Source organism: Zingiber officinale, chromosome 4B (assembly GCF_018446385.1).
Source record: "Zingiber officinale cultivar Zhangliang chromosome 4B, Zo_v1.1, whole genome shotgun sequence".
NCBI classification, from domain to species: domain Eukaryota; kingdom Viridiplantae; phylum Streptophyta; class Magnoliopsida; order Zingiberales; family Zingiberaceae; genus Zingiber; species Zingiber officinale.
The window spans coordinates 96479828-96501326 of NC_055993.1; the positions used below are offsets into that span (position 1 = coordinate 96479828).

General features: G+C 35.9%; 3 protein-coding genes across 5 annotated transcripts; 2 read left to right on the top strand and 1 right to left on the bottom strand.

Annotated features, from left to right (window-relative positions):
- The first annotated feature begins 2252 nt into the window (after positions 1 to 2252).
- Positions 2253 to 6780, top strand: LOC121975619. 2 transcript variants are annotated; one of them, XM_042527368.1, is made up of 4 exons: positions 2253 to 2351; positions 2540 to 2905; positions 3050 to 3300; positions 6141 to 6780. In XM_042527368.1, the coding sequence occupies exons 2-3, from the start codon at positions 2564 to 2566 to the stop codon at positions 3260 to 3262; spliced, it is 555 nt and encodes a 184-aa protein (XP_042383302.1). In that variant the 5' UTR covers positions 2253 to 2351; positions 2540 to 2563; the 3' UTR covers positions 3263 to 3300; positions 6141 to 6780. The 2 variants fall into 2 exon arrangements, with proteins under 2 accessions (XP_042383302.1, XP_042383303.1); XM_042527369.1 differs by having other exon boundaries at positions 6551 to 6780.
- A 6058-nt stretch (positions 6781 to 12838) lies between these two features.
- On the top strand, positions 12839 to 17146 carry LOC121975620 (hypersensitive-induced response protein 1). Of its 2 annotated transcripts, none has more exons than XM_042527370.1 (6): positions 12839 to 12995; positions 14289 to 14485; positions 14659 to 14779; positions 15743 to 15834; positions 16318 to 16414; positions 16524 to 17146. In XM_042527370.1, the coding sequence occupies exons 2-6, from the start codon at positions 14297 to 14299 to the stop codon at positions 16880 to 16882; spliced, it is 858 nt and encodes a 285-aa protein (XP_042383304.1). In that variant the 5' UTR covers positions 12839 to 12995; positions 14289 to 14296; the 3' UTR covers positions 16883 to 17146. The 2 variants fall into 2 exon arrangements, with proteins under 2 accessions (XP_042383304.1, XP_042383305.1); XM_042527371.1 differs by lacking the exon at positions 12839 to 12995 and adding an exon at positions 13112 to 13190.
- A 410-nt stretch (positions 17147 to 17556) lies between these two features.
- On the bottom strand, positions 17557 to 21299 carry LOC121975621 (hypersensitive-induced response protein-like protein 1). Its single transcript, XM_042527372.1, has 5 exons — positions 21172 to 21299; positions 19791 to 19990; positions 19094 to 19214; positions 18158 to 18346; positions 17557 to 18071 (listed from the first exon to the last, which is right to left on the bottom strand). Exons 2-5 carry the CDS (start codon positions 19977 to 19979, stop codon positions 17713 to 17715), a joined length of 858 nt encoding a protein of 285 aa, XP_042383306.1. The 5' UTR covers positions 19980 to 19990; positions 21172 to 21299; the 3' UTR covers positions 17557 to 17712.
- Positions 21300 to 21499: the final 200 nt, after the last annotated feature.

Below are 21499 nucleotides of genomic sequence, written 5' to 3' on the forward strand. Positions count from 1 at the left end.
GCTGCACTACCCAGCCGGTCTGCACAGCCAACCACTTGCTCGGTCTGCTTCGAAAGCTACTGCTCGGCTGATCTACCCGCTCGGTGACTCAGTCCGCTCTTTGACACGTAATAGAAATCAACTCCTGTTGGTAACCTGAGATATCCGCTCAGATTATTTCGACTGTAAATTAAATTTAATTCAGTATAGTTTAAATTTAACTAATACTATGTAAATCTCCGATGATTTCTTCCAACAAAAAAATACCCTCAAATAAAATAAAATCTATACTCTCCACTCAAATGTAACTTTCTAAGGAGCTACATGGGCTAAGAAAAAAAAACTATAACCGATGCCAACCTTGCTATCTTAAGAAAGTAACTTCATTCCTTATTTCATCTACTAACCCTTCCCCTTATATTAAATAACATGCTGTGTCAGGAAATTTAACAACAAAAGAGACACTCAATGATTCACATTAGACATAGCGAGGGAAGAAACTTCGACATCAACAATTGATGCCGTAAAATTATCACATTTGAGCGTGCCTTGTCTTATATTTTGACCCTATGTACTAATAATTAATAGTGATCTATAATTTATCTTCTCTGTATTAACTTTGAGACGGATTAATGAGGACACTGAGATAAGCGAATTATCTTTTTACCATATGGATTTATATATTTATATAAATTCATTTGCCACATGAATTTATATAAATATGTCCCCTCGGGGTAGTGCGGTAGATGTGACATGGAGTGTTGTCACATGAGGTATTGGGATTGAAACTCAGTGCATCCGAGCATATCTTCCCCTATGTCTTAATCACCTGTACTAATGGCTAGTAGCACCCGCGATTTACTTTCTCCGTACTTACTTAGGGGCAGGAGCATTGAGGGCGAGCGAATTGCCTTTTTTGTCACATGGATTTATATAAATGTCTCCTCCGTGTTGATCCTGAGACGGATTGACAGGAGTCATTTTCAGTCATAAAATTATACCATATATATATATATATATAGATATATATATATATATATATATATATATATATATATATATATATATATATATATATATATATATATATATATATATACGCTATAATTAGATTTATATAAATATATCTTAAGGCATAGCCAAGTTGATTATCAATAAATTTACAGAATCAAATAACGGTCGAATACCAATAAAGACTGAAGAATTACTTTCATATGTGATAACTAATTTTAATTTCTTAATTTACTCTCTCTTAATGGCGTAGGGCAATCATAAGGTCTTCTAGGATAATATAATGACTTTCACCTTTTACAAAATTTGACTTATATAAATACAGGTTACATGATTGGCTAAGTTGGCAAGTGCATGAGAGTAATTATAGTGGTCGGGAAGTTGAAGTTTAACAGGGGATTTTATCACCTCTGTGAATCCTGTCCATATACTTGTTAATTTGAGTTCCGACTGAACTCCCTCTTAAAAGTATGGGATGACCGCGAGGGAGCTGGTAGTTGCCAATGTGAGTGCACCTTATTTTTTTTATTTATATAAATACCACCTAAACCCTCCTCACAATTCAGTTTTAAAATAAAAAAATTAAAAAAACTTGGATTCCTGTAACTACTGTAGATAAACTTTCCAATATCCTCACATAAAACCCACAATGTTGATTTGCAAATTCATTATAGTAAAACATTCATAGTAGATATTTTTACTGTCTGCCCCTAAATTATATAAAAGGAAATAAGTAATAACACCAAATCGGTCAAATATATAAGAGATGGGAGAATTTTTTACTAATTTGCAAATTTATAAATCTTGATAGATTCATTTTATTTTTTACTATTTTTCTTGATAATGATAAAAGATGAATACTAGTATAACATATGATAAAAGGTGATTCGTTCGCTCCTAACATTTTCGTCCACTCATCCCTAAGTCAATACGGAGGAGGTAAATTACGATGACTACTAGTCATTAGTGCAAATAATCAAGACATGGAAGAGGTTATGCTCGATCACGCCGAGTTTCGACTGCAAAAACTCATATAGTAATATTTTATATTTTAATCATCACACCGTCCCAAGGACCTGAATATCAGTATAACATGATTTATCTGTAAGTATATGATATTAATTTTTCGATAAACATCCAATCATCCGAATTTCTAACACAGTGAGGCGGGGGAACTTGGTTGCCGATCAAGGAATTGGTGGGGAGATCCGAAAGGTTGGGTTCGTTATTTCTTAGTAAACTAAGGGTATCTTTGTCTTTTTGATACGGAGAACTCTATTCTTTTGGAAAGAAAATTATATTCCCTGGACAGCCGGCTGATCCTTCGCTGCTCTCAGTTCGCGATTGCGTTGACGAAAGAGGTGATTCCATTTTCTCCCCCATTCGATCGCTATATTTTATCCTTTATTTTTCCGTAACAATACTCGCTGCGATCTTTGTTTGTCTTCTTTATGAACGATCTCCCTTGATATTCGATATCCATTCATATTTTCGAATTGAGGTTGTGATCCGGATCATTGCGATTCATACATGCACTCGTCGGTGACAGGTAGAACTGATTTGATCCCGTATAATGGACGGCGAGAAGGTAGACAAGTTTGGAGCTTCTGAAGAGTCCATTAGCAAGAACCCTAACCTAAGCTCTGGCAACAATAACAACTCCCCGCCGGAGGTGGAAGTCCACCTCTTTCGGAGGGGTCGAGGACCGATCGATGTCTTTAGATCGAAGCTGGGTGGTTGGGAACAGGATCGCCTCGAGGTTCAAGATATCCTCGATAAGTACGGATTCAAGTCCCTCTTCGCCTACAACTCAGATTCTGGGAGGGGCGTCCCAATCCGCTTCAGCCCCCGGAACGGTCGCTCCATTCTCTCTTACGCTAATGGATCGGTCGTCATCGTCGATGGAGAACCAAAGGTTGCAATTTTTTATATGTTTCTTTCATCTAAATCTCAACCTTCAACTAATTATAATTTGCAAAGAAATATATACAAGCAAGCCTATTTTCGTTTTCTTCAGCATTAACATATGTTTGTTCTGTTTACTTAATTCTCTTCACAGGATTCGTTTGTTAAGCCCATGACCAAGATTTTGGTCGGGGTCGCGGTGCTAACCCTTCTGATAGCAATTTTATATAAAGAAATCCCGGAATGGTTTATGGCGTCTAAAATTCTTAGTGGAACTTTCCCTCCTTGGGTTCTTGCTTGCATCGTCATCGTCTTTACTCGGTTAAGGAAGAGAACCAAGGATGTATTAAAGAAGTATGGGTGGTGATAAGGATTCATAACAGCTATCTGCTTTTTGAAAATAAGGTATCCTTACTATATGGTAGTTAATTTTCGTTACAATTATCCTTTTCAAATGTTCTGGAATTTCTTTACCACTTTGAATAAGCACTCTCCCATATGAAGTAATCACAGCAAATAAACAAGGAATATGCATTGCACTACTTATGTGGAGACGTGTTCATGTACTATAAATTATGTTTAAATAGTTAAGTAATATGTTTTCTGATAGTTCATACCATAGTTGTTCACCAAATAAACTTAATTGGAGCTTGGTTAGCAAAAGTAGATAATTGCCATTAGATTAGCCTCAGACTACCACTATGTTTAAAATTTATTTTGGAAACAAAACTCCTCCCGCCGCCTAGCCAACTTAACGGTCGGCTATATAAGCTGACTTGTAATTTACCTCCCTTTACATAACCTGGGGACGAGCTGTGAAGGGCGCCTCACCTTTTTCTACAATTGTATATCCATCTTAGAAAATGGATAGGTAAAATTCTTATTTAGGCTGTAGCACATCATTGTGATTGTTCTCCATGACTTATCGCACAATTGGCTTTCTTCCTCTGATAGCCCTACTTTAATCAGATGATAGGGGTGGACATCAATTGACTTAGCTAAATTACAAGCAAGAGCATAATACAACTGAATACAGAAAAAACAGATAGAGCAATTACATGGCTTGCTCAATTTCATAGAAGCATTTACAAGATTATGTACTTCCAATACTAGCGCACCAACCCCGAAGAACCTCAAGCTTCCACTACAGATATACCCATTAGGACTAAACTCGCAGACAAGTACTGAAGTAGCAACTCCATGAGTCCAGACACACAGATGAATATGCTGAATCCATTAATTGCCAGCTATTAACCTTTCAAGCAGACTTTTTGAAGGTTGATCGTTGTTGCACCTTCACTTGCATAGGCCACACAACTAATTTGGATAAGTTCAAATTGTAAATGGTATACATCACAGGATATAGATATATCCGAAAAAATATCTCTGCTACTAGAGAACCTAACCAAATAGAATGCAGCCATCCATTCATGAAAGTGTTCATCAGGTGTCTTGCGTTGGGTTGAAGCAGATCATGCAATCATGCTCAAATGGTCGAGATTGGTTTCGATGAGTCTGGCAAACACTTTAGCTTAAAATAATTTTATGTCTTGATGCATAGAAGTAAGTTAAGTCAATTAAGCAGTCAACACAATGTTCTCCTTGAAAACAGAAAGGTGTTTTGGGTTGAGTCGACTTTCAGTCAATTAAGGTTAGTTGAGCCCACTAACTAGTTGACTCAAGATTCTCTGATTGTTAGGGTTTGAGTTGACTGGATCACTGAAAATAAGACTGTCTAAAGAGTTCAGTTTAATGACTAATGGGATTTAAGTTGACTGCAATTGATTCCAGTCAGCTAATTATTGATAACTCGATTGAAGACGACAACTAATTATTGACGACTCAATTGAAGAGAACAAGTGACGCATAAAGATCTTATAATCAAAGCTTTAGTTGACTAGTTGATTTAATGAGCCGACTATCATTAATACATATAGTTGTTCAAACTTATCCATTGTCATTTGGTGGATTATAAATGGGAGCCAAGGGGAGCTTTTAGAACACTAATTCTCCTTGCTAGAAAGTGATTATTCTCTTGTTATTTCACTGCTAAATTTATAGTTATTATGTCTTTTATCTTATTTTCATTTCAAGTTTAAAGTATTTCCATATTTGTTACAAAAACTTTAATGTTTTTAATTATGAGTACAAATTGTTTTATGAAAGGTTTCTCCGCCTGAAGGATTTATTAAGAAGAAAATATAGTGAGTTTTTGTGGGACGACTCATCTTATAAGGTTATAGGATGTGGAGAAGGAAGTTGGGGTTTTAAATCACATTAAATTATTTCGTGATCGCTTGTACTCAATTTTTTATAGTTCTGTTGCTTCTGTCTATTCTTAACTAACACAAATGATTTAAGTTTTATATTTGCATTTAAAATATTTTTGAAACGTTAAGCCCGGAAAATACTAAAAAAGAAGTGGATCAAAGATTAAATCTATAAATCTAAGGTAAATAAATGAATTTATTGGTCAAATTTGAAGCACTCAAAACCCTTAAAAATCATATAGAGTGATTTGGAGCCAATGATAAATTGCTCAAGGGCTTTTCTTAAAGTCTCATTTTCATTTTTCAAAACATCCTTTTCACACAAAAAAATACCAAGTTTATCCTCCAAATTACCAACAAACTTTTTTAAATTCAAAATCTACTTAATGAAGAAATTGCATCCAATAATTGCTCAACCGATAGATCGTTTACCTTATCGAATCATCCAAGTCATAAGATTCCACCCCCTTGACTTGAGCTTGCTTCTTTGGATGAGCTTTTTGAGTCATAAGATTCTACAATGAGAGCAAAGCAAAAAAATTCTTTTGCTTTGGCTTTTTCTCAACCGATAGATTGTTTGTTTACCTTATCAAGTTGTCCGAGTCATAAGATGTCACTCCCCTTGACTTGAGCTTTCTTCTCTGGATGAGGTAGACATGACTTTGGATGAGCTCGTTTGAGTCATAAGATTCTACAATGAGAGCAAAGCAAGAATTTTTTTTTTTCTTTGGCTCTTTCTACTCCTTGAGTCAAATGTTGTCCCAACTTGCCTTTACAGTTTCTTTTTCTTCAGTTCAACTTTCCACTTTTATTCTCCCTTCATCAATTTCAAGCTTGAACTCACACGTGTTTCTTTTTGGCAGTTGAAGCACAGCCTTTCCTTTTTATTCCTTTTTCTTCTCAAGAACTATTTCATGTCATTCCTGCTAAGATACAAACTACAATAATTTTTTTACCTATTGTCTTACCATGTAGGCTTCTTTGTTGCTATCCACCGAAGATGATGGATGATAGATTTCATGACACTTCAGCTTAGAGTGTTGCTGATGCCTCTACATTTATAAAATTACATGGTTGCTACTTGCTAGCACTGCCCTCTATTTCCTTAGGAAGCATGTGTGGTTGATAGTTGACAGTATGATGGATGATAATCTTGTGTACAATTACTGATGGTAAAAATATATGTAGTAGCCGATCTCTGCTAATTAAGATTCATGATTTCTTGCTGTGGTAGTATTCTTTTATTTTGCATTAGAGGGAAGTAAATAAATAAGATTGTTTTATGTTGGCTCATGTTTTTTGTATGGGAGTATCTATCAGGCTTTTAACTCTTGGTGTACATCTTTTCCTGTTCTTGTGTCCACTTGACGGTGCTTGATTCTCAGGGTGAAAACTGTTTGGATTGTACTGCTGCTTCGCCTACACATTGATAATGTAGATCCTTTCTCATATTTACCCATTAGTCTGAACTAAGAGTGATTGTGTCTTTGTAACCATCTTGTTAGTTTGAGAAGGTTGTTTTAATCCCATTTTTTGAATATGTGAATTGATGTGATAGTTTGAGAGGGTTGTTTTAATCCCCTTTTTGAATAAATTCAAATGCTCAGAATAATTACATCTGCTCATTCTTGTTCTATTTTGGACCTAGTGGAAGTAGCTAGTCTTTTCTCTGTACCTTCAGTATGATATATTTCTAAGATGCTATTTTATTTTCTCTCCTAAAAATTTTAGCCACTTGTGCCCGTCGATGGTGAATGATAAAAATCTTAAACATATGACCGGATGAATTGCCAAAGTGACGAGTGCTGCGTTTAAAATTCATAAATTAAACGTGCTATTGTTTGATGATAACATAACCAAAATAGTATGTTAAAATTTATTAATTAGCCCTATGACAATATGGGGCATGTGTTCGGTTGCAGCTGAGTGAGAGGCTTTATGTATCTTTCCTAGCTAAGGGAATATCATTTTAGTTGAGATGCCTGTTATTGAGTTCAATTAAGGTGGATATGATTGAGGTCCTTGTGACAAGATTAGCTAGCACAAGTTGAACTTAGTTGGTTTAAGGTGGAATTTGAGGTTGCCCTACCGATAAGTTTACCCAGGATTGCAGTAAGAGGTGAAGTTATCATCTTAGCGGCCTCTTTAGGGTGGCTTCACACATTTTGAAAGAAGATAAATTACTGAGGGTATTTGTTCTAGTGCAGTGATCTTTCTCATGGGGAGATTAGACCTCCACAAAGTATTTTCTACCAATTTAGAATTATCTCAAGATTTATTACAGTAAATACTCATGTAGGTATAAATTGTGTCAACATCTGGAGGCCCAAAACGAGGTGATACCCATGAGTTTACCAAGGATGAAAATAGCTCAGAACGAGGTGATAAACCTTGTACACGAGACTAATACTCAGAAATGAAAAATTGAAAGAGAATTGAAGTATAGAGTATGTTGTTTTAAAAGAAGAAAATCAAGGCTCTATTTATAGCACATGGGTCGAAATTGACCGTTGCTGACGTGGCACTGTCCGAGCGCTTGGAAGGGCTCTGTGCGCCTAGGTGTGGATAGAACTTTTCCCACGACGACAACGGCTCGCTGAAGATAAGTTTACTGGTTCGGGCGTCTGGATCAAGTCTGGGTGCCTAGACCGTACTGATACGGCCCCCTAGGACGAGGCGCCCATGGATCCAGGCGCTCAAACCAGGTCCGGGTGCTTGGACTTGGTCCAGTGCCCCGGACATTCAACATCTTGTTGACTATTTGGTTTTTCCCCGTTCCGACTCCGTTCACTTGGTGATTTCAGCCATCCAGAATAAGGCTCACCCGAACATATTTTCCGGCCTTCTCGAGCAACCTTTCACTCCAGCTTCTCATCCCTCGGAAACGTTGCATACTTCCTTCCCGTCCGTTAACATACTCTTCCGCAGCGCCTTATCCCTCGGATGCATCGAGCGTGTTGGCAATAAGAGGATTGCTATTCTAAGGAATGTAAGCTCATTATCAAGATCTCCTTCTCGAATAGAACGTCGAAGACGGAGAAGCCTTGTACATGAAAATAATACTCAAAAATGAAAAACTGAAAGGGAATTGAAGTACAGAATGTGTTGTTTTAAAAGGAGAAGATCAGGATTTTATTTATAGCCCACGGGTTGAAATTGATCATTGCTGACGTGGCACTGTTCGAGCGCTTGGAAGGGCTCTGGGCTCCTGGGTGTGGATAGAACTTTTTCCACGATGACAATGGCTCGTTGAAGATAAGTTTACTGGTTCGGACGCCTGGACCAGGTCTGGGCGCCCAGACCGTACCAATACGACCCCCTAGGACGAGGCGCCCCAGGGGAAACCTAGGGGATTCAGGCGCCCAGGGGATCCGGGCACTCAGACTACGTCCAGGTGCTTCGACTTGGTCCAGGTGCCTCGGGCATTCAACATCTTGTTGACTGTCCGATTTTTCCCCGTTCCGACTTCGTTCACTTGGTTATTTCAGTCATCCAGAATAGGGTTTATCCGAACCTATTTTCCGGTCTTCTCGAGCAACCTTCCGCTCCGACTTCTCATCCCTCGAAAACGCTGCACTCTTCCTTCCCGTCCATTAGCGTACTCTTCCGCAGCGCCTTATCTCTCGTACGTATCGAGCCCGTCGACTCTCTCCGGTGTCATCCTTCTTGCTAGCTCTTAAGTTCCTGCACATTTAGACACAAGGCCTCAAAAGATAATATAATCTAACTTAACTAGGTTGATCACATCAAAACTATCATGTGATACTTATAATTTCTTCTTTTTTGATGCGAGTAAATCAAGTTAAGTTAGGGTAAAACAAAAACAAATAATAGTAAAATAATAAGTATAAATTTTGTAAAAAAAAATGTGCAAAAATCAAGATGTACCCTCCTTTAGACTTAACCTCTAATTTCCCTCCTTTGATCCATTAAAAATAAAAGTATGCTATGAAAATAACTTGAAGTAAATTCAAAACAGAGAGTAAGGGATAAAAATACAGTGATTATAATTCAGAAAAATCAGGAACTTTAAATTTGAAAATCTAGATTTTTACAATTTATAAACTATTTTTGGAAAAAAAATAGTTTGAAAAAATATTTTTCGTCGTAGGAAAATTTTTAAAAAATTATAATAGTTAAACAAACATATCCAAAGCAAACATAAAATTTTCATGAAAAATTAAAATTAATTTAAGCAATAATAAATTCTTTTCTTCCAAGACATATTTTTTAAAAAAAAGTTGCTTGAAAATAGTTTCTAAGCTCAAAAAATTGTGAAAAATTTTCTAAGAATGTATTATATATAGTAAGTAATTTTATAGAAAAAAATAAATTTTTGAAAAAAAAATTCAAAAAATTTTAATATTAAAAGGTAATATTTAGATAAATAATTCATATACAATTTCATTTTCTTGAATAGAGAATATTATAACTTTTCACATAAAAATAAATTTTACAAAAATAGTACTGCAAAATATTTTAAATTTAAGATTGTGTTTTTTATTAAAAAATTCATAAAAATTAATACAACGGTAAAAAAAAATATTAAAATTTGTCCTACGATTAAGAAATGAAATTCTCTTTTTTTAAAAAAATAATTTCAAACAGAAATTATACAAAAAAATTTATTTAGATACTTCTAAGCAAATAACAAAAATTAAATCAATTTAAACATATGACATGCATAAAATTTTAATTTAAGCACGCTTTTTGAACCCAATATAAGTTCCTACCAATCAGATTAATCAAAAAATTTTTAGGGATATATTTTTATGATAATTTTCTAATTTAGTTCTTATAAAATTTAAAACAACAATTAAGTTCTGAATAATTTTTAATTTATTGAACATGTGCGCATACATAATTTTTTAAATTTTTTATTTCTACTTACAATTTTTATCTTATTGAAATCTTTTAATCAAGAAGATGGTGCTAATGTTAGTTTTAATTCCTTATTTTTCTTTTTAAAATTTTCATTTTTAATTTCTAATTTACAAGAATTTTTTGACAATATTTTTATAAACTTAAATAATTTATCAGTAGGTAGAAATCGTACTTGACTTACCTTGTCGATCTCATTACCTGATACTCCCTCTGTGGAGTTGCTTTCTTCTGACGTTGCTCTCCCTTCATCGATGCTCATTTTTGATGAATTTGCCCCGTCGTCTTCTTGGTAACTTGCCATCAATGCAAGTCCGATATAGGCTACGACGTCCGAATCTGATGAAGATGTTTCGCTCCATGTCGCCTTTAGATTCTTGTGCTTCTTTTGGGACGCACTTTTGTCCTTTTTCTTGTTATTCAGTTTTGGGTAGTTATCTTTGACGCCTTCTTTATTGCAATGATAACATCTTACTTTTTCTCTTTCTTCTTTTGGTCTGCACTTGATTGAATTTATTAGTACTAATTTTTTTTTTTAATTTTTCTTACCATAAACATCGTTTCATCATTGTTGAGGGATATTTCAAAATCTGGTTTATCTATTTTTGCCTTTAAGGCAATGTTGTGCTTTAACTCCTTTAGATCTGCACATCTAGAGTTATGAATTTTAAAAGTTGAAAAAAGTTCTTGTAAATTACTTATCTCTAAGTCCTTAGAGATGAAGTATGCATTTACTAGGGTTGACCATTCAGCAGTCCTAAGAAAAGCCTTAAGCGCGTACCTTAGCGAATCTCGGTTAGTTACCTTTTCTCCGATATTGGTGAGTCCGGTGATGAGTTTTTTGATTCTCGAGTGGAGGTGTGCATGGTTTCTCCTTCTTCTAATCGGAGGGGCCTGATCTAGTTCCGGAGCAGGTTTCGTTTCATGAGTTTTGCCTCCAAGATTTCTTCGTGTAGTTCCAGAAATTTTTTCTAGAGATCTTTGGCTGACTCGTAGGTGTCGATCCGATTGAATTCTTATGGTGGTAATGTTGGTTGATACTCGAACTTAGGCGGGTAGATGCTTGGTCTGACCATCGTATTATGTGCTTCGGTCGACGGTTAGTCATTCTTAAGCGGTTGGACTCTGATACCACTTGTTGGTCCCTTACGGCCGACAAGAGGGGGAGAAATTATCCTGCACAAAATAAAACAAACAAGACCTTTCTCAACTCAATCGGGCTTTATCAATTACACACTTAAATAAAATATAAAGCAATAAAACAAGTATAAGAAAAAGGAATTTTTATTTGTTGGTAATCAGATGATTGCTACTCCAAGGAATGTAAGCTCATTATCAAGATCTCCTTCTCGAATAGAACGTCGAAAGTGAAGAAGCCTTGTACATGAAAATAATGCTCAGAAATGAAAAACTGAAAGAGAATTGAAGTAGCAGAGTGTGTTGTTTTGAAAGGAGAATACCAGACTCTATTTATAGCCCACTGGTCGAAACTGACCATTGCCGAAGTGGCACGGTCCGGGCGCCTAGGTGTGGATAGAACTTTATCCACAACGACAACGACTCGTTGAAGTTAAGTTTACTGGTCTGGATGCCTGGACCAAGTCTGAGTGCTCGACCCTCGGACAAGGCGCCCCCGGGGGCACCCAGGGGATCCGGGCGCTCGAACCGTCCGGGCACCTGGACTTGATCCAAGCACCCCGAACAGTGTTGACTATCCGATTTCTCCCTGTTCCAGCTCTGTTCGCTTGGGTGATTTCGACCCTCCAGAATAGGGTTCACCTGAATCTATTTTCGACCTTCTCGAGCAACTTTCCGCTCTGGCTTCTTGTCCCTTGGAAACGTTGCGAGTTTCCTTCTCGTCCGTCAGCGTACTTTTCCGCAGCGCCTCGTCCCTTGGACTCACCGAGCCCGTCAATTCTCTCCTGTGCCATTCTCACTAGCTACGTTTTTCGCTCGACTTCCTGTGCTCCTAACTTCTGTGAACTTAGATACAAGGCCTCAAAAGACAACATAAATTAACTTGACTCGATTGATCATATCAAAATTGCTACGAAATATTTACATATTATTATTAATAATCTTAGTTATTTATTAATATGTTATTTAATTCTTAGTTATTTATTAATATGTTATTTAATTCTGTTTGGTTAGTGATTTTCAAATAATGAAATATGGAGTATGTATGTAATGTAAGTAAATGAGGGATATAATACTGTTTGGTTAGTGATTTCCATGAACTATGGAGTATGGATGTCATGTAAGTAAATAAGGGATATAATCTGGAGTGCGATTTAATGTGATTACAAATAAAAAAAAAAAAAAATCAAAACTTTCGTTTGAAATATTTTTTTTCCAAAATAAATATTCCTGTACTAAATAATATTAAATTATATTTTATTTTTCATAATCTAAACTATATGATTATTAAATTACATCGCCGAGATTTATACGTGATAATTTGAACGCCTAACAGTTCCCCTAAGAGTTTATGATTCTGTTTTTTATCGCTCTTGCTCTTCTACAAGGTGTTCAGATGATATACTTTTCAAAAGAGTTGGGAAGTCTTAAATTTTCGATTTATCACAAACTAAATAATAATAATAACAATAATCATCCTTGTCAATGATAAGCTAGGACTGATATCTAACATGAGCTCTGGCGTAGGCTTAATTGGTTCGCACCTCATTAGAATATGTCATTTGCTTTTCAAATAAAATAATAATAGTAATTCAATTTATTTTTTTTAAAAAAAAAATCTTTAAAAAAAATTATCGTAAATCTTTCACATTCAAACCAGGATAAGTCCGGATCGTGGCGGCCCCAATCCATGGCGGAGCGATCCCTATAAGGAAAAATTATATTTCCTTATTGTATGTTATATTGACGCCCTGTCAATGGTGTGATCCATCGGTCATCGCTCCTCTTCCGCGTTTTCCGTCAACAAACAAGGTAATTCGCTCTCCTCCCCATCCGATCTCTATCTTTCTACCCTTTATTATTAATAATTTCATATTACTGGATACGCGATCATTGTTTTTCTTATCATCCTCTGTTTATTCTATAAGATTAAGATTTTCTACTCCGAGGTTGTTCGGATTCTAGGGTTTGTCTCCGCTGAAAGAATTCAATTGATTAAACCCAAAGGTGTGCGTTTTCTTTTTCAGTCTCCTCTTTTTCTTCCTCTTTCTCTTCCTCGTCAATTAACAGGAATGAAATTTGAACGAGTACTGAAGATTCTGTTGGAAATCAATCCGAGCGATTTACCTCTCCAAACTTACGGGCATGAATTAATTGTTCTGCAAAGTTGTTCAGTGCGAGCAGCCAATTATTGCTAATTAAATGAAAAATTCCCTTCATTGATGTATCCCTAGTGGCTACTGCGGCTTTGCTTGTCGTTGCAGTGTTTTTAACCTCCGTTGTGTTGATTGACTTAGACTTGTATCTGTCCCTCCGATTGGGATGAGATCGCTGACCTGTGTATTGACTTCATAAGCGCAGGAAATAATTTGTGTCGTAATATTCCTCATTTTTCTTTCTTTTTTTATCGGAGGAAACGTTTAATTGTCTTCTGGGAGTCCAAACTTAGTCTTGATTTTTTTTATTTCCTTTATATATTGTTCTGTTCTTTGGTGGCACTCTTTTTAGTGATATAGGTGATCATGAATTATTCTTTTGTTTTTCAAGATTATCTTCTCACACCTCTGATATAGGACAATTGCCTCCTTCCTTGACCATCTCTTCTTCTTTTTGCTGTGGATTTCAATTGAATATTAGTTTCTACTGGCTCTGTCCCTCTGCTATTGCACTTTTTCTTTATTCGTTGATTCAGTGGAGTACCCATTGAAAAGTTCCATGTAACAAAATTATAATGTTCAGAGTTTTGGTTTTAAAGTCCATTAACTTCTTCAATAAATATGAAAATAGCCAAGGTTTAAATTATTTTTCCTACCTGGGATTTTGTCCCTGGCTGGAACTATGTGTTGCTGGGCATGCCAACACATGGTGTTGGAGGCACAAAGAATGAGCCGTGGCCCCCAAATAATTAAATTAGTGTAAGGAAGAATTAAGCATGTAACTGGTCAAGGGAGTCCTAAGAAAACAGATCAAAATTACCTGAATTACTAATTATAGGTTTTTAACATCTTGGCGCATTTTTTGTCTACACACTCTTAAGCAGCATTAGAATGGCAAATTAGTTTTGTACTTGGATCATACTGATTAGTTGTTTGTTATGACTTTTAGAAATTGAAATGGGGCAAGCATTTGGTTGCGTTCAAGTGGATCAGTCAACTGTTGCCGTCAAAGAAACTTTTGGAAAATTTGATGAGATTCTTGATCCTGGGTGTCACTTCTTGCCTTGGTGTATAGGGCAGCAAATTGCTGGTTATCTTTCATTGCGCGTGCAGCAACTTGATGTGCGCTGTGAAACCAAGACAAAGGTTTGGATTGTTCACTTAAACTTGCATACAGAATCAATATAGTTTTTGGTTTACATTGGCATATTAAATTTTTGGTTATTTGCGCCCTACTAATCTCTTTATTTAATATTGCATACAATTTTTCTTGCTGAAGCTAGCTTATACATCCATTGTACTTCCATTTGATGCTTCAGGATAATGTGTTCGTCACAGTTGTTGCATCAGTTCAATACCGTGCTTTGGCAGAGAAGGCATCAGATGCTTTTTACAGACTCAGCAACACCAGAGGGCAAATTCAATCCTACGTCTTTGATGGTAACTCTGCACAGTTTGATGATTTACGCAATATCATAGCACCCTCTTTTTAAGCTAGAAATGTTTTATGTCCCTAATCTATTAATTAGGTAAGGTATAACCATGTGATGCTATTTGAACTTGAGCTGGTCTTTCTTTCACCAAGATGATATTTTGTTGATCACATTCAGAGAATATTTGATTTAGCACTATTTTTGTGAATCTAAGGTACCTGTCAATGTCAGTATACGACCTTGACAGAAGATATAAAAGTGTAAACCTTTACGAGCATAAGAGCATCCTCAATGGGGTGTTAAATGGGCATTATAATGCCCATTTAACACCCCCTCTCCATTGTGAATGGGCATTATAATGCCCACTCACAAGAGAGAGGAGAGAGAGTGTTCAAAGGTTTGAACACCTTTGAACACACTCTCTCTCAATTTTTTTAATTTTTTTTAAATTATAAATTTTTTAATATTATTTAAAAAAATAGTAAAAGAGATGTGTGAGTGGACGGTGGGGCCATAAATAATGAGTGTTAATGTTAAAAGGGATGTGAGTAAAAGAGTTCTGTTGTTATAATGAGTATGTGGCAGTGGGTTCCATGCTTTTTGATGAGGTGGTGGATGTTATAACGAATTAGCGTTGCGGATGCTCTAACAACATGAATCTTAACCATAAAGCTGGAATAGAATCATGTAATTGACCTCAGCATGGGTTTTACTGACCTTACAGATTTTATAGATATTCTCACGTCTAATATCTGGAAATGAAATACTTTTTGTTGTTCTCATAAGTCATGCCTCATCAGCCACTATATAGAATAGATGCCATTATTATTCTTAGTTTAGAAAATGAAATATGGACAATCAGACTCTCATTCAACTTGTTTTATAAGCCAATAAGAGAGTTACTATTGTATTTGCAAAGTTGGAAATTGAAATCTTGAATCTGATGTTACAATTGTCTGCTGATTGTTAGTCATCAGGGCCAGCGTTCCTAAGCTGAACTTGGATGATGCATTTGAACAGAAGAATGAAATTGCCAAAGCTGTAGAAGATGAACTTGAAAAGGTCATTTATATGTTACTTCATTAACTCCTATATTTCAATATGGAAGGGTGGGTGGGGATGGTTGGGATCTTGAAGGGAATGGATTGGCTACTCTAAGAGCAGGTTGTAGTTTCAGCCTTTTTGATGTCATTAAGGGTACGTTTAGAAGGCTGGTTCAGTATTTTCCTGATAGCCAATAGGCTATCATGAAGTTTATTGGCTATCAGTAAGTTTTTGCTTTACTTCAAATGTCAGTTGTATTGGTGATTCTTTTTTGTTTGAAAGGTTGCTGTGGAATGTTTAAAGGTTGTTACATGGTGGTTCCTTGGCATGTTAACTATATTGACCAAGGCATTGTAGTGTTACATTAACAGGAACCATAATGTGTTATCTGATAAGGTTGCAAGTGTCTTAAGAGGGCAATGAGATTTTAGTTGAACAGATGTTTTTCTATGTTGTTAATTATTAACAAAGTGGTTGGTAATCTGATTTCTCTGCTTATAGGCGATGTCAATGTACGGCTATGAGATTGTTCAAACACTGATAGTGGATATTGAACCCGACGAGCATGTTAAGAGAGCAATGAATGAGATCAATGCAGGTAAAGCATATTTCGTTGACATAAAAGTTACTCCGAGTGAACATACGTGCATCTATAATACTATGTGTTCTTAGATCACTCATACATTATTTTTCTTTGTTTGCACCAGCTGCTAGGCTGAGGATGGCTGCGAATGAGAAAGCTGAAGCTGAAAAGATACTGCAGATCAAACGGGCAGAAGGTGATGCTGAATCTAAGTACTTAGCAGGGTTAGGTATAGCACGGCAACGACAGGCCATTGTCGACGGTCTGAGAGACAGTGTGATTGCCTTCTCGGTGAATGTGCCAGGAACAACAGCTAAAGATGTCATGGATATGGTTCTAGTGACACAGTACTTTGATACCATGAAGGAGATTGGAGCATCTTCAAAGTCCTCTTCTGTGTTCATCCCACATGGTCCTGGAGCTGTGAGAGACATTGCCAGTCAAATCAGGGATGGTCTTCTCCAAGCCAACGTTCTCGACTGAGAGAAATGGTTCTATCTTAGATGACCTTGCTTTGATTTCGCCTAATTAAGACTTTGCAAAGCTGGTACTTGCTTCAAATAAGAAGGCTCTTGGGTGTTGCTGTGATCCATATGCGTACAAATTATATTGTTAGTGTCTATATGGAGAATATATTTACTGATGTATGCATCTATTATTATGATGTAAATCTTAATTTGGGGTTCGCAAGGATAACTGCAATTTGTTTATCTATGTTAAATATTAAAAATAAATAAGTTTAATCAATATTAAATTTGGCTTGACAATATTGAATTCAGTAGGACTTCTAAATAGTTCATGAATAAAGTTGTCCATAAAATTTGATTATATTATTGTTTCATGAATAATACAAGTTTACTTATTTATTGTGTCAATGATATGACAATTGTGTGGCAATTTGAGTTCGTTAAAAGTTTGCACTCATCTTAAACCTGACGAAATTATAATAAATAAAACTTGAACAACCTTCATAAGATGAATAAAAAAGTTTGAAAACCAAAAAGGTCAACTCATTACAGCCCTTGCAATCCCCTTTTGGCTATTTAATTGGTTCATTTTGACAGTAATCAAAAGAACAAATGGAATGAATGCAACTCTTGCATCACTTCTACGCAAACACTATCCATTTTTAGGCACAGCAAAAAAAAGGCTCAAGATGCACAAACTGATCATAATTTAGCATTAAGATCATATGCATAAACAAAGAGGAACGATAGCTAAATACACGACATTTCTAGTATTCTATCTGAATCACAATTGTCCTTGATAACTGCAAGCATTCTCGTCATATAACCACACACGAGCAGCAGCATTTAATTGTGACTAGCTGCTTGAAGCAATCCATCGCGAATTTGGTCTGCAACATCACGAACAGCACCAGGTCCATGGGGTACAAAAACAGCTGAAGATTTTGAGTGAGCACCGATCTCCTTCATTGTGTCGAAGTACTGAGTGACTAGGACCATATCCATCACATCTTTAGCTGTGGTACCTGGCACATTAACTGAGAAGCCCAGCACACTATCTCTAAGTCCGTCCACGATTGCTTGGCGTTGTCGAGCAATGCCTAAACCCGCCAAGTACTTGGCTTCGGCCTCACCTTCTGCCCGCTTGATTTGGATGATCTTCTCAGCTTCAGCCTTCTCATTTGCTGCCATCCTTAACCTTGCAGCTGCAGGATGAAAGAACTTGACTCCTAATATATGAAAAAAGATGGACCCTTTAGTTTCGTATTTCACAAAAATCAAGAGCAAATACCAGCATTGATTTCATTCATTGCTCGTTTGACATGTACATCCGGCTCGATATCAACAATGAGAGTCTGCACAATTTCAAATCCATAAGCTGACATAGCCTTTCCGAGTTCGTTTTCCACTGATTTTGCGATATCATTCTTCTGCTCGAAAGCATCATCCAGGTTAAGTTTCGGGACACTAGCTCTGATCACTATGAGCACCAGAAAAAAAAATGATCCATATAATGAGAAGTAATTTTTAGCATAACAAACATGGTATTATGCTACAATGAGAAACAGCAATATTATACCCGAAACTGAGACAGGTAACAAAAATTTACTAGTTTAAAGATCAAACTAAATTGTATGTAACGTGGCCATTGCATTACCATTAGTTAATTAACTTAGTGAAACTTGGAAGCCAACTGAAGGAATTTTGAGAATGTGGCGAAGAAGCTTGTTTTATGAGAAGTATGAAGGGAAAATTGCAAAAAAAAAAAAAAAATTAAGAAAGGGAGACATACCCAACATCATGAACTTAGAAGTGGAAGAAAAAGCAATCTTTTCTCTCTATATAAAATGAATAAGTAGTAGTTATGAATATCAAATAGGAATACAACAACAACATCAACAACAATCAAACTTTATCCCACTATATGAGGTCGGTTATATGGATGCTTCTATGTCATTGGACTCATTTATATTTATGATGAATATCAAATAGGCATAATAAACATTTAAGCATGCATTTCCATGATTTATATTATACTACACATGGTACAAATAATGTTGCACATAGTCGTCATTGCCAGAATTCTAGTTGCACAACTCATATATGAGATTCTGACTGGTAAATTCTTCAAGTGATTAAGCAGATAGGATGCTTCAAAAGAATAAAAGACAATGCATTATTCAATTTCTTGTGCGCAATGGCAAGCATAATGTAGTTTTCTTCATACCATCAAAAACATAAGCCTGTATTTGAGATCTTGTATTGCTCAGCTTGTAAAATGCATCACTTGCTTTCTCAGCCAGTGCACGGTACTGTACTGATGCAACGACATTTACAAAAACATTGTCCTGAAATTATAAAGAAATGATGTTCACCTTCATGGATGCAGCAAAATAATTTGGCATATAGTTTCACTGCTTATAAGTCTCATACATGATTTTTATTAGTCAACGAACATAATGGTCCAATTTAAGAAAGGAAAGAAATTAAAAATGAAATGAATAAATGGATGGAATAAGACTGCAATAAGGAGAATATATTCATAATGCCAGCTGCAAAAATAACCTCCCATCACAGCAAAAGTTCAAAATAATCCATCATGAAACCTATGACTCTGATTGTTTTGTTCCTCGCTATTCTTGAACAAGCGTGAAGAATAGTAACAAAAATAACAGAAAATGAGTTGGTCAGTTCTTCACGTGAATAAGGTAACATAAGGTGTAAGCATTTTTATAAAAAGTGAGAAATTGGAATCTCGGTAAAAGTAGCAAATAGAACCAGTTTAGTGGATCAACACAAGAAATGAAGGCTGATTTTTACATGACCAATTCATCACAAGACTTACCAATGAAATACTAAATGATTGTATGGCATGACATACATGGAAGAATAAACAAGAAATATTAACAAGCTAGAGAGAAAACCTTTGTTTTAGTTTCACATTTAACATCCAACTGTTGCAACCTCAGTGACAGCCGGCCAGCTATTTTCTTTCCAAGAAACCAAGGCAAGCAATGACATCCTGGATCAAGGACATCCTCGAACTTTCCAAAGGACTCCTTGACTGCAACAGTAGACTGGTCTACTATCACGCAACAAAGTGCCTGACCCATGGATTAATCCCCTAATATGACAATTGTGAATTAGTTCGAAGGAGTGCTCTGAAATTTCATAAAACACCATAACAGGACTTGTTAACATGACAATGATGTATTACAGCACATGAACCATGGATTAACCTCCTACAACTGAAATATTCAAAAATCAATCTTTATTAAAAGAGAATATTCAAGTTTTGCATTGAGATATATAGGAAGAGAACAAACAAGAAGCCACATAATATCTCATGTCAACAGTTTAGAAAGAAACTCTCAGCTAATCTGTGTCATTATTACAGGCAAAACATTTCAAGAGAAGATACAGTGCATGGCAAATATATTCTGAAAACTAGGGTATAATCTTTGGCATAGCTTAATATGAATATGTTTATCGGAGAAGTATCATCTTGCAAAGACTACATATGTAATCAAATTAAACCGACTTCACAACCATCCTTTTAAAAGAATCTAACAAAGAAAAGTGTAACTCCTATCTGAAGAAGTATTTTTTCCCCCAAAATTAAAAGAATTAATCCACTATTTCTTCTGAAATTTTATCTAGGTTCTAATGAGAAGTTTGATAAATCTTACAGATTAGAGATTACATGGCCAAAAAGCCTTAACTAAGTGATAAATATTATACAACATAATCAGGATATACATTCTACAAAAAGAATTAGTTATTTATAAACAAGTTGAGACTTTTAATTGAAAAATGGGAGTTGCTTTTGGAAACAATGTTATCATTATTTAATATTTTCCTTGACAAAGTCAAACTATACAATAAAATGCACAATAATCTTGACATAAGAAAGGGCCAAACATTTCACAAAGAGGGTGATGAAGAACATAACTATAAATCAAATTCCTCTACTCTTGATGTGGAACTTCACAAAATACAACATTCAGACAAGAATTGAAGTTCATTCAGACAAGGTCAGCAGATGAAGGAACTTATAATAATGCGATTTGATTATAAAGCGACTACACTTACCAAAATTACGTAAAATTCGATACAAACATTGACCTGCATGTTTCTAACCTAGCCAGAATTATCAGTAAGATGCCAAAATTTCGATGATGAAAATATTCTGAGCATCTTGATCAGGTAAAGTTGAATTATCATATAAAAAGTTTTTTTAATTTTGAGAAATTCCAAGGGGATATATTATTAGGAGATAAGGATAAGCAGGAGATCTCCCCTTACCTTCTTCTGCGAATCCACACAAGACCTTCGTTGACAACCGAGCGCCGTAGATACGAGGAGGCGTCGAGGCAACGAGCTCATATAATAAACCCTCAGAGAGGTTCACAAACACCAAATGGTTCCGCGGGGACATTCTAACACGATGACGGAGAAGTAGGATCAGCTGTTCTACCCGACAGGGTATACCTATGAGGTTCAAGGTCATGGTACCGTCTTGACACGCGTCGACGCTTCTTTGGTTCATAGAGAAGACGGTGTCTGTCTCAATTTCCATCGTTCGCTCATTAATGGGGAATCCGATGGGCTTCGGTTTCTTTAGTGGGTCCCA

What these genes read in the sequence shown, in the direction of transcription:
- LOC121975619 (XM_042527368.1), top strand. Translation starts at nt 2,564, where the DNA reads ATGGACGGCGAGAAGGTAGACAAGTTTGGAGCTTCTGAAGAGTCCATT. An exon ending in TCGTCGATGGAGAACCAAAG is followed by an intron (nt 2,906 to 3,049) that starts GTTGCAATTTTT and finishes TTCTCTTCACAG; the next exon opens with GATTCGTTTGTTAAGCCCAT.
- LOC121975620 (XM_042527370.1), top strand. Translation starts at nt 14,297, where the DNA reads ATGGGGCAAGCATTTGGTTGCGTTCAAGTGGATCAGTCAACTGTTGCC. An exon ending in TCAATCCTACGTCTTTGATG is followed by an intron (nt 14,780 to 15,742) that starts GTAACTCTGCAC and finishes GCTGATTGTTAG; the next exon opens with TCATCAGGGCCAGCGTTCCT. An exon ending in TAGAAGATGAACTTGAAAAG is followed by an intron (nt 15,835 to 16,317) that starts GTCATTTATATG and finishes CTCTGCTTATAG; the next exon opens with GCGATGTCAATGTACGGCTA.
- LOC121975621 (XM_042527372.1), bottom strand. Translation starts at nt 19,979, where the DNA reads ATGGGTCAGGCACTTTGTTGCGTGATAGTAGACCAGTCTACTGTTGCA. An exon ending in AATGTGAAACTAAAACAAAG is followed by an intron (nt 19,215 to 19,790) that starts GTTTTCTCTCTA and finishes TTATAATTTCAG; the next exon opens with GACAATGTTTTTGTAAATGT. An exon ending in AATGAATGAAATCAATGCTG is followed by an intron (nt 18,072 to 18,157) that starts GTATTTGCTCTT and finishes TTCATCCTGCAG; the next exon opens with CTGCAAGGTTAAGGATGGCA.